The 12,876-nt window shown below is 36.9% G+C and overlaps 1 protein-coding gene across 2 annotated transcripts in view; it reads right to left on the reverse strand.

Moving 5' to 3' along the window:
* Positions 1 to 5,414: 5,414 nt before the first annotated feature.
* Positions 5,415 to 12,876, reverse strand: part of LOC110453756 — a 37,043-nt gene continuing 29,581 nt past the window's right edge. For both annotated transcript variants that reach the window (XM_021502891.1, XM_021502890.1), the window contains exons 21-23: positions 9,045 to 9,281; positions 7,852 to 8,011; positions 5,415 to 6,667 (exon numbers count right to left, since the gene is read on the reverse strand). In XM_021502891.1, coding sequence (XP_021358566.1) covers positions 6,586 to 6,667; positions 7,852 to 8,011; positions 9,045 to 9,281 — 479 coding nt within the window. In that variant the 3' untranslated portion in view covers positions 5,415 to 6,585. The remainder of the gene's footprint in view (positions 6,668 to 7,851; positions 8,012 to 9,044; positions 9,282 to 12,876) is intronic.

A 12,876-nucleotide genomic window follows, 5' to 3' on the forward strand; every position in this document is an offset into this window, starting at 1 on the left:
CAAACTAAAGGAAAGATAACACGGACAGAGGAGTAAAACAAAACTAAAGGAAATATAACAGGGACAGAGGATACACCAAAACAACAGGAAAGGCAACATGGACAGTGGAGTTACACAAAACTAAAGGAAAGATAACAGGAGCAGAGGATAAACCAAACTAAAGGAACGATATCAGGGACAAAGGAGTACCACAAAACTAAAGGAAAGATAACAGGGACGGAGGAGTAACACAAAACTAAAGGAAAGATAACAGGGAGAGAGTAAACACCAAAACTGAAAGTAAGGCATCATGGACAGAAGAGACACCAAAACTACAGGATGGTTAATAGGTATGGAAGATACATCAAAGCAAAAAGCAATAAAACGGGAACTAATGAGACAATAAAAAAGATGGAAATGGGATAGGACTGGAGGGGACACCAAAACAACAGGTAAGGCAACAAAAACGGTGTAGACACCAAAACAAAAGCAAAGACAACAGGAATGGAGAAGACAACAAAAAAAGCAGAGACAACAGAAACGCAGAAGAGGTCGAAACCAAAATGATATGAAACAGGAACGGAGGAAACACCAGAACAAAAGGAAAGACAACATGAATGAGTACAACATGCAAATACATGGGATAAGTTTTGACAGTGTTGGGATAAGTCTTGTGATGTAAGACAGTTGACAGAAACAGGATAAAGCAAATGATATTGATAAAATGTGAGGGGTCCAGTAAGGGGTTTAATTATAGGGTACATAGAATATGAAGAGTCAATGGTTTTTTCAACTAAATTCCTTCCTGTACAGAGTCCCATGACAACTTATGATTTTTTTCTGCTGGATATATACTACTTTCCCGTATTTATAACAAGACAATAGCTTGGTGTCTTTTTTAAGGGAATTGAAATTATTTTCAGAAATGCTACAGACACGTATTATTAGCAGTAATATCATGGATGGTAGCTGTGCATCGGATAAGCTCCCTGCTTAATAATTAAGAGGTTCAGGATTGAGCCCCGTCCTGTGAGAGGATCATGTGAAAGAGCTAAATAAAATAAATAAGTTTCTTTCATATGCTACAACTCTTTGCAATAATAAATGGGCAAGCAACTCTTATTAGAAAAGATGCCAAACAAATTGAAACTCTTTTTTGTTGGAGATACAAATGTACAACACAGAGTGCTGGGACCCTCTACCTTAAAGAAAGATCTACATTCATGTCATACACTGGATGCCATATTCATCATGTAGAAAAGCTTGATACAAACCAATATTAAATAATCTTATTATATATCTAGTGAAAATCCTGTAGTCCGATTGGTCAAGACATTAACATTGAGTCAATGGAAGGGTGCTTCCCAACTTCCCAGCAACGAATGACAGTGTGTGTGACAGGGAAAAATATTGACCGCACAAAGAAGATGTGCATACGCTTCGTGTCAGCCGCCATGTTAACTTTGCCTCGCGTGACAGTGATACCCTCGGGTGACCCTAGGCACTATCACACTATAATTAATGTACCGGGTAGTATTCATATAATGAAAACTGATACATTAGAATACTGTATGAAGTATATTTTATTTTTATTTCTGTAGAATGTAAACATATATCTTGGGAACAACAATACATATGGTCAATGACAACTATCATGCAATAAGTATACAATATAATATAGTCTCGTTAATTCAGTCATTAACAACCTAGACGTCCAGCTATGTTCATCTGGTTATGTATAATGTATAATCAGATTATCTTACTATCCAGTTGATACTGTGTTGAAGGACAACTAAAACTCCTTGAATACACAATTGACAACTGACTGAATACATAAATCTATTGATGGGTGGGATAAAACCATTTTGGAGGCTGAATAGAGGGACAACAGGATTAGTAGTGGCTGAAAAGTGGGATAACAGACTATCGTTGGCTGAATTGTGGGACCACAGGACTATCATTGGTGGGTGAATTATGAAACAACAGGATTATTAGTGGCTGAATAGTGTGGTGGGACAATCATTTTAGTCGTGCATGGATAGTGGGTCGATCAGATTAGTGTTGGGTGCATGGATAGTGGGGTTACCAAGATCAAGGTGGCTGGATAGTGGGATAACCAGATTAGTGGCGGATGAATAGTGGGACAACCAGATTAGTGGTGGCTGTATAGTGGGATAACCAGATTAGTGGTAACTGGATAGTGGAATAACCAGATTAGTGGTGGCTGGATAGTGAGACAACCAGATTAGTGGTGGCTGTATAGTGGGATAACCAGATTAGTGGTAACTGGATAGTGGAATAACCAGATTAGTGGAGATTAGTGGTGACTGGATAGTGGGACAAGGTGGCTGGATAGTTGAATAACCAGATTAGTGGTGGCTGGACATATAGTGGGATAACCAGATTAGTGGTGGCTGGATAGTGAGACAACCAGATTAGTGGTGACTGGATAGTGGGACAACCAGATTAGTGGTGACTGGATTAGTGAGACTTGACTACATGTATTTATCATACATACATTTATTTATTACAAATAGAATATCGATTACACACTTTCCATCTGTAATGGAAACCATCTCAATCAAACAAACAAGATTGCACTCAAACAATATAGATCTACATTCTTCATAAACATGAAACCAAATGCAATCTACTGTCAATAAGAATCGTTATGGTACTTTCAATTTCATAGAAGTAGCATAATTTCATAAACAAATACCAGCATAAAGTCTACCACCAACAACAGATATATAATAATGATCATGCTAGGAAATATACCGGTAGTCGAATTTCACTTGAGAGACCATCAATCTTAGCAGTGCTCTCTCTTAACAAACAACCACTTTCTCAGCTCCACCACTGCCTTATATATCAGTACACAATTAACAGCTACTAGATCACTTTTATTAATAGACCAAACTGGAGTCTTCCCTTTTCTTTATACAGATTTGACTGTTCTTGGAAAAAGTGAAATAAACAAATAATTTGCATAACATTAATGCATTATTGTTACAAAAGTAATGTATATTTTTGTGTCGTTAATTACAGAATAGTGATAAAACCATGTAAAACACATCTTACATGCAGATCCGATACATATACTGTGAGTTAAGCTTTATATACATATAGAGAGCTTTATACATATAGCTACAGTAAAACCTTGTTGGGGTACCGATACTGTCAACATTTGCCAAGTGCAATTATAGCATATAACAGACACTGGCAATATTTATATTGATGGGTTCTTATTGAGGAATAATTAAGAAAATCGGAACAAGTGGTAATGACATATCATGACAGTTATGTTGATGAGGTGGCATAAGACACAAGGGGCATTCTATAGAGATTTGTCTGTAACTATAGAAAAGCTATCAACAGCTTTCTTTCCTTTTACTTTTAATGAAAATGAAGCAAAGTCATATAAAAAGCATGTTTCTACCAGGATACTGACCCCCAGTTAGAAATACACTGTCACATTGTATCTTGATCTTAAATTTTCAGTGCTGCAATATTATTTTTTTTTAACAATTTTTGGATAAAGCTTTTTGTATCATTTGTTACGAAAATTTGACTGAAATTCTTCTTTTTATGTCACTTTATAATAACTCTTATTTCATTTTTAATCAAAATAAAAAATAAAAACAAAAAACAGAAAAATATTCTTAAAGCAGCTATCAGAGATAGATTGTAAATAGATATTTTAATTTAACAACTTTTTTACACACATGTAGCTGTTAAGACAGATAGTACTGGGTCTTGCATCCCTTAGTCCATCAAAGGTATATATCATATAAATATTTCCTCAATATCACAGTCAATATATCAATTTTTCAGATATAATATTTAATATTTTTCATAAAATGCTTAATCATTTTGTACATTTCAACATTTTTACATTAATTATGTAGAAAGATATAATTATGTACCTTTCACTTCTGACACTTGATTAACAATTAAAGCAATGGTAAAAAGCAAGCAGTTAAAACAAATGAAACAACAGGACATTTCATATGCATGTACATGTACCAATGTAATTTGATATAAGGTCTCCTTGAATAAGTTAATCGACCGTCTGATCACAGTTGTGGTTGACTACAGGATCTGGAATGAATTCGAATTCCACAGGAGATTTACATTTGGTAGTTTAAGTTTTTTTTAGTTAAGATCAGCAAATTAAACCTCCCAAAAATTAAAATAAAAACAATTGTTATATTTTAGTAAGACAATGCAAGATTTGATTTTTTTTTCTTTAGGATGACTTTCATACAATTACTTAGAGATAATCTTATCACATACTATAATCAGGAAATTATGCTAAATTCTGAAAATAACAAAATGGTCCTCGACTATCGTCCAGTTCTTGAAGTCTATGACATCATGTACTGTCATAAATGTGACGTCATATATAACACCAGTTACAATGTTCATAACACCAAAACATGACATATGATATATTCACAGTATAATGCAAAAGTTGTGTGATGAATCGTATTATTTGCTAATTCCGTAGCATACTATTACATACGATATTGTCATAACCCTAAGTTTTCCCGTTCTCCACCGCGGACTCTACTCGAGATCATACAGACAAACTAATGAATATCTTGAAGTTCACAAGACTCATATTTAGAAGGGAACAACAAATCAAATGATATACAACCAAATTTGATAAGCAGTCGCAACTATCTGCTAGGTGTTCCGAAATAGAATAAATAGATAGATTAAACAACAATATAGTTGGAGGAATGCAGGCTGACTGGTCACTGCTATTATTAAAAAGCAACAGCATCTTTAATCACATCACAGCAGCCCTAGCTATAAACAAAAGGCCCAAGGGCCTTAGCGGTCACCTGAGTTGTATTATAGGTACTGGTAGCGGTCACCTGAGTTATATCATAGGTACTGTTAAGTCAATTTCCTTGTTAACATGCGATGTGGGAATCAGCATGTAAACAAAGTGAAATACAATACTTGTCATGTCATCAAAGGATAACAATTTTAAAATATTGGTAAATTTTCCCTTTGGGGCCCCACCCTAGCCCCTGGGGATGGGGCAGGAATCCCAATTTTACAATGTTATACCCTCATCCACCAAAGATAATTCTGACCAAGTTTGAATAATTCTCTGCCGAAAATCGTCAAAATATACCCAAAAGTGTTATTTCCCTATATAAACTATAGTAAACGTTACCCCCCGATCTCCAAGGAAGAACAGATGGTCCAGGGGTCCTGAAATTTACAATTTCAATAAAGCCCATGATGATCTTTCCATCCATGCAGAGAAAATAACTGTAGTACCTATGAGTCTGGAGAAGAAGATTTTTGAAATATTGGTTAATTTTCCCTTTGGGGCCCCGCCCTGGCCCCAGGGGTTGGGGTAGGAATCCCAATTTTACAATTTTGAAGCCTCATTTACCAAGGATGATTCAGACCAAGTTTAAAAAAATCCATCCACTGGTTCCTGAGAAGAAGTCGAAAATGTAAAAAGTTTACGCACGACGGACGATGCACGATGCACGACAGACGGACAGAGATTAGACTCCAGTGAGGCGCAGCATAAGGCAAATTTCATCTTAATCAGACATTTCTTCAAAAGATATTCAGAAACCATCTGCCAATGCAATCAGATTGCAGGAGCTTCACAAAATATGCATGAGTTTGACCGAGCCCCAAAATTGATTGCATTTCTAACATATTTGTGTTTACCATATGATGAAAAAACTAAAGATAAAGTTTGTTTGGCTAAAATCAGAAATGATGAGAAAGCATTTGAGATTCTTTATATCTCTATTATCACTTCAGACATTAATTTGTGATTATAAAAACTTTTAATTTTACCTTTCGAATATTTATAAGACATATTCCTAATCATATATAGCAGCTTATTATAGCTACGGCATTAAAATTGAACAGTTCTTCTTCCCATATAAGGCAAAAAGTTATTCCATTGACTTAAACTTAGGTAGAAAATCTACATGGGGCTTAAAGAAATCCTTTCTGTCTCTTTTTAATTAAATATTCAAATTAATCTGTCATCCTTCTGTTAAACACAATGTGTTTTGAAGCATTCTAAAACAGAAACCGTACAAATTAAACTCTGGATCCACCACAGGCTGTGCTTTGTGTCTTGTGTTTGATGATGATGGGAGCGTGCACGTGTCCCTGGGCCATTCACTGGACCTGGTACCTATAGCTGAGGACATATGTTTGGTGAAGGTCGAATTCCTGTCAGCTGGGTTAAATTACTAATTGGAGCTGATCCCTATAGCAGAAGACATCTGTTTGGCTGTTGTGGAGAAACCGTCACTTGACTTGGCATCTGTTAGCGATCTTGTAATGTATTGAAGTTTTTGTGGAAACCCTCACTTGATCTGTCATCTAACAGCAGTATCTTGTAATGCATTACTAGTTTCGGAGAACCCCTCACTTGATCTGTCATCTAACAGCAATATCTTGCAAAGCATTACTAGGTTCGTAGAAACCCTCACTTGATCTGTCATCTAACAGCAATATCTTGCAAAGCATTACTAGGTTCGTAGAAACCCTCACTTGATCTGTCATCTAACAGCAATATCTTGTAAAGCATTACTAGGTTCGTAGAAACCCTCACTTCACCTGGCGCCTAACAGCAGTCATGTGTTTGGTTGTGGTGTGGACCTGCGTCATTTTAGCCAGCAGGATTCTGTGCCTGTAAACATTCAGAGAAAATATGATTTACTTAACTTATTTATCCCTGAAGACACACTTGGACTTTTCCAGTTCAAAGGTTGGAATAGTTCATTATGAAATTTCAGGGGTGAATGAGTTAAATATGAACACTCATAGCTTAGGACACACTGTATTGCATAATCAAGTACATTTGATAAACTGTAAACATTCATATCTTAGCAGTAGTTTTATTTTAGTGTTTTTTGAACTTAAATTATTGTGCTTAATTATGAATGTGCCAATTGATGTCCTGTATATTGTTCTTCATTGCATATATTTGGCATGCAGCAATTTAACAATGTGCTAATCTATTAAAATTTGATAAGACTCTAAAATTTCACCGGGTCAGAATAAGTACTGGTATAATCAATATATGGGTACCTACATATAATTACAGTGTGGAAAAAAAATAACATAGAAATATCTTCCAAGTAATGAAAATTGCACAAGTACTTATGTATACATCAGTAAATTTACTTCAGTTTTCGATGAAAACTAGAGAAACTATGAGCGATCTCACAAAGATATACCCCCTCCCCACTTCATTTGATCTATGCACAATAAATCATTAAGGCGGAGTCGCGCTTGTAAGGTACGTTACTGGAGCAGAGATTATAGTTTCAAGGGTCATAACACTTGGAAAAATAGTCGAATAACTAATTTCTTTCTTCATGCACATTTATGTATTATGTATCTTCACTGTGCAAAGTGACAAAAAAATCCAACATATATTTCAGGTGGAGTTCTACCTATTCTGCCTGTCCCCTGAATGTTTTACTTACTTGCCCCTGTTGATTTGTCATGCCTGCCCCCCTATAATGTTTTACGTTATTTACTAATCATTTACATATGCTTGCCCCCAAATATTTTACTTACCTGCCCCTATTGATGACAGTCATGCTTGCCCCCTAATATTTCACTTACCTGCCCTCATTATTTACAGTCATCCTTGCCCCCTAATATTTTACTTACCTGCCCCAGTTGATTACAGTCATGCCTGCCCCCTAATATTTTACTTATCTGCCCCTGTTGATAACAGTCACGCCTGCCCCCTAATATTTTACTTACCTGCCCCAGTTGATTACAGATATGCCTGCCCCCTAATGTTTTACTTACCTGCCCCAGTTGATTACAGTCACGCCTGCCCCCTAATATTTTACTTACCTGCCCCCGTTGATTACAGTCATGCCCTTAGCAGACTTGGTGTAGGTTTTCTCTATCTTGTTGCTGTTTTCCTCGGAGTAACAGGTCCAGCCTCCATACTCATCTTTGTACTGCCATGTCACCTTGCCAACTGTTCCAGCAGCAGCAGCAGCAGCAGCATCTATAGAAACCATGTACTGCATGTTAAGGTCATATACTACCTTTAACTTTATACTGTGCTTGTCATTTGACTTACAGTTACCTCCCTTAGTATACACTTGGGCCGCTTTCGTTAATCGCAATCCAAGCGGTTGGACCAGTTGGACCAGAGTTGTTCATTTATGAAATAAGGTCAGACCTAGTAATCTGATGCTGCTTTCAGGGAAGCCTTGGCAAAGCCTTGCAAGGCCTGCATAAACATTTGCAGGTTTGCCAGGATTTATACCCAAAATGATATGAAAAAATGAATTAGGAAAGGGCTATAACTCCATATATTGGTGTAGGAGACTTGATTTTAGTAGGTATCAGTCCACCATCCTAAAAGGTACTCACAAACAAAATCTGGGAAATGAAGATTACAGTATAAGAGGTAAATTAAGGGCTGCGACTCTTTATAAAGCAGAGCATGAGACCCATTTTCAGTATGGGACACTCTTCCTTATGAAAAAGTATTCCCATACAATATTAAGCATTCAAATCACTGGCCTATTAAGGTTTCTTTAACATTCTTCACTGGATAAGGACATGATTAACTTATATAATAAACATCAACAATTTAATATATCTTCAATGGGATTCATTTGTTTGGACACATGTAATATCAAATTGTTACTGTACTTTTTACACAAACAATGTATGTATCAAACGTGTCGCAACGTTTCAAGACCCACTGGTCCCTTTGTCAAGCTTAATATGACTGAGTGAGCGATTTGTATTGTTTACCTGTACAACAATGTGACGAAATTGTATATTTTTCATGTCACTCGACCCGGACATTTGGCCTATTGATAGGCAAAATTGAAGTATCAAACCTGCATCACACAACAAACAGACATGCATCTTATACCATTTTCAGAGGATAGGAATATAATATGAACTATGTATGGTGATCGTGACCTTTTAGAGGTTAACAATTGCATAACAATACACAGACATTAACCTTACTTTGAGGACAGGACTTTGTCATTGAATGACTTTGTCAGTCAAAATTTTACCTGTAGGTGCCTCGGGACCTGACATAACTACAGGTGCCTCTTTGGTATTTCTCTCTGATGTAGGCACAGGATCCAGTGTTTCCCCTTGACCTGGTTCTGTTCCTGAGTTACTGTGATGATTTGGGTCAGACTTTCCACCGGGTCGGCTAGAATCTACCCGAAAACCTGTTATATTGTCCAAAACATTGGCACTGTGTCCAGTTGTAGGTGACATACCAGAAATATTTGTTCTGTGGTCTGTTGGTAAATGAGAAAATTGACACTGATTAGTCTGTAAAGATGGATAACTGCCTATGTACTATGCAGTCTTTAAATGTTACTTAAGGAAATATCATACCATAGTGAGACAACGGACAGACAACAGAGGGTGACATCAGAAATACATAGGATGACAACAGACAAAAGATGACTACAGACAGACAACAGAGGATGAAAACAGAGAGTGTAAACTGACAACTGAATGTGACGACTGAGAAACAATGAGGGTGACAACAGAAAACAGAATGCCAACAGCTATTTAAAATAGTAAGACAACTGAGGATGACAGCTTACAGATAACGGTAGTGACAATGCAACAAGACAGTGATAACAAAAGACAACTGGACTGACAGCAAACAGAAAATGATGATGATGACAGGAAAACAGAAAGTGACAACTAAAGACAACTAATACTGACAACAGACAGACAATAAAGGTAAAACACAAAAGGAGATGACAACAGAAATAAAACAAAGGGTGACTTTAAATGTACATACGTGAAATAGATGATGACAACAGATAGTGACAACAGACAAACCATAATTGGTAACAACAGACAGACAACAAAGGCTACTGGAAAATCATCCTCGATATCAAGGGGTTTCGCTCACTTTCGATCTCTACACCCCTGGAATATGTCATAGCAAAATTGAAGTCATAAAGATAGCATTTTGATTGGTCTCAGGTAAAAAAACCTGACCAATCGCCAAGCCGAAACCTGTCCTTTGAAGCTTACAAAGGAGAGATGCCCAACTTCAAAGCCTGTCAATTTTTACTGTTACATGACCGCAAGATTATTTTAATGTGTATCAAAGGATCAAACTAGTTTTCTCGTTTTATCAACAAGGTGGTGACCACTTAGCCTTCAATTTTGCTACGACATATTCCAGAGGTGTAGAGAGCGAACGTTAGCGTAACCCCTGGATATTGACGATGCTGGAAAATAGGATGACACCAGATATACAACAAAGGGTTATTACATACATAAAACAGATCTAGACAACTGGTGATGACATCAACAGACAACTGAGGGTGACGACAGACATACAACAAATTAAGGTGACAGACAAAATAGGATGACACCAGATATATAACAAAGGGTTATTACATACATAAAACAGATCTAGACAACTGGTGGTGACATCAACAGACAACTGAGGGTGAAGACAGACATACAACAAAGGTGACAGACAAAAGGGGATGACAACAGATATATAACAAAGGGTGGTAACATATTATAAAATAGATGGTGACAAAAGTGTAAAACAAACGTCGGAGTAGGCCAACAGAGAAAACAAAGAAAGACAAAGGTTTACAACGTACATACAACAGGTGGTGATAACACACAAACGGAACAACTACAAAGGGTGACAACAGAGACTATTAGGTATCAATATACAAGAGGGTGACAACAGAGACTATAAGTTATCAATAGACAAGAGGGTCACAACAGACACTACAAGGTGTCAATAGACAAGAGGGTGACAACAGAGAGTATAAGGTATCAGTAGACAAGAGGGTCACAACAGAGACTATACTATAAGTTATCAATAGACAAGAATAGGATGACACCAGATATATAACAAAGGGTGGTAACATATTATAAAATAGATGGTGACAAAAGTGTAAAACAAACGTCGGAGTAGGCCAACAGAGAAAACAAAGAAAGACAAAGGTTTACAAAGTACATACAACAGGTGGTGATAACACACAAACGGATCAACTACAAAGGGTGACAACAGAGACTATTAGGTATCAATATACAAGAGGGTGACAACAGAGACTATACTATAAGGTATCAATAGACAAGAGAGTCACAACAGAGACTATAAGGTATCACTAGACAAGAGGGTCACAACAGAGACTATAAGGAATCAATAGACAAGAGGGACACAACAGAGACTATAAGGTGTCAATATACAAGAGGGTGACAACAGAGACTATTAGGTATCAATATACAAGAGGGTGACAACAGAGACTATTAGGTATCAATATACAAGAGGGTGACAACAGAGACTATACGGTGTCAATAGACAAGAGAGTGACAAAAGAGACGATAATGTATCAGTAGACAAGAGGGTGACAACAGAGACTAGAAGGTGTCAATAGACAAGAGGGTGACAAAAGAGACTATAAGGTATCAATAGACAAGAGAGTGACAACAGAGACTATAATGTATCAGTAAACAAGAGAGTGACAACAGAGAGTATAAGGTATCAGTAGACAAGAGGGTCACAACAGAGACTATAAGGTCTCAATAGACAAGAGGGTCACAACAGAGACTATACTATAAGGAATCAATAGACAAGAGGGGCACAACAGAGACTATAAGGTATCAAAAGACAAGAGGGTCACAACAGAGACTATACTATAAGTTATCAATAGACAAGAATAGGATGACACCAGATATATAACAAAGGGTGGTAACATATTATAAAATAGATGGTGACAAAAGTGTAAAACAAACGTCGGAGTAGGCCAACAGAGAAAACAAAGAAAGACAAAGGTTGACAACGTACATACAACAGGTGGTGATAACCCACAAACGGAACAACTACAAAGGGTGACAACAGAGCCTATTAGGTATCAATATACAAGAGGGTGACAACAGAGACTATAAGTTATCAATAGACAAGAGGGACACAACAGAGACTATAAGGTGTCAATATACAAGAGGGTGACAACAGAGACTATTAGGTATCAATATACAAGAGGGTGACAACAGAGACTATTAGGTATCAATATACAAGAGGGTGACAACAGAGACTATTAGGTATCAATATACAAGAGGGTGACAACAGAGACTATTAGGTATCAATATACAAGAGGGTGACAACAGAGACTATAAGGTGTCAATAGACAAGAGGGTGACAACAGAATGTGACAACAGTCAGGAGGGTGACAAATTACAAAAGATGGTGATAACATACAGACAACAGAAGAGGATTACAGACAGACAATAGAAAGACAAAGTATAACAACAGATAGACAACAGGTAAGGATTACATACAGACACAGAAAGACCAAGTATAACAACAGATAGACAACAGGTAAGGATTACAGACAGACACAGAAAGACAAAGTGTAACAGCAGATAGACAACAGGAAAGGATTACAGACGGACACAGAAAGACGACGAGTAACAACAGATAGACAACAGGAAAGGATTACAGATGGACACAGAAAGACAAAGTATAACAACAGATAGACACCAGGAAAGGATTACAGACAGACACAGAAAGATGAAGTGTAACAACAGATAGACAACAGGAAAGGATTGCAGACAGACACAGAAAGACAAAGTATAACAACAGATAGACACCAGGAAAGGATTACAGACAGACACAGAAAGACGAAGTGTAACAACAGATAGACAACAGGTAAGGATTACAGACAGACACAGAAAGACAACGTGTAACAACAGAAAGACAACAGGTAAGGATTACAGACAGACACAGAAAGACAAAGTATAACAACAGATAGACAACAGGAAAGGATTACAGACAGACACAGAAAGACAAAGTGTAACAACAGATAGACAACAGGAAAGGATTACAGACAGACACAGAAAGAC

This window comes from Mizuhopecten yessoensis, unplaced genomic scaffold (assembly GCF_002113885.1).
Source record: "Mizuhopecten yessoensis strain PY_sf001 unplaced genomic scaffold, ASM211388v2 scaffold7493, whole genome shotgun sequence".
NCBI lineage: Eukaryota > Metazoa > Mollusca > Bivalvia > Pectinida > Pectinidae > Mizuhopecten > Mizuhopecten yessoensis.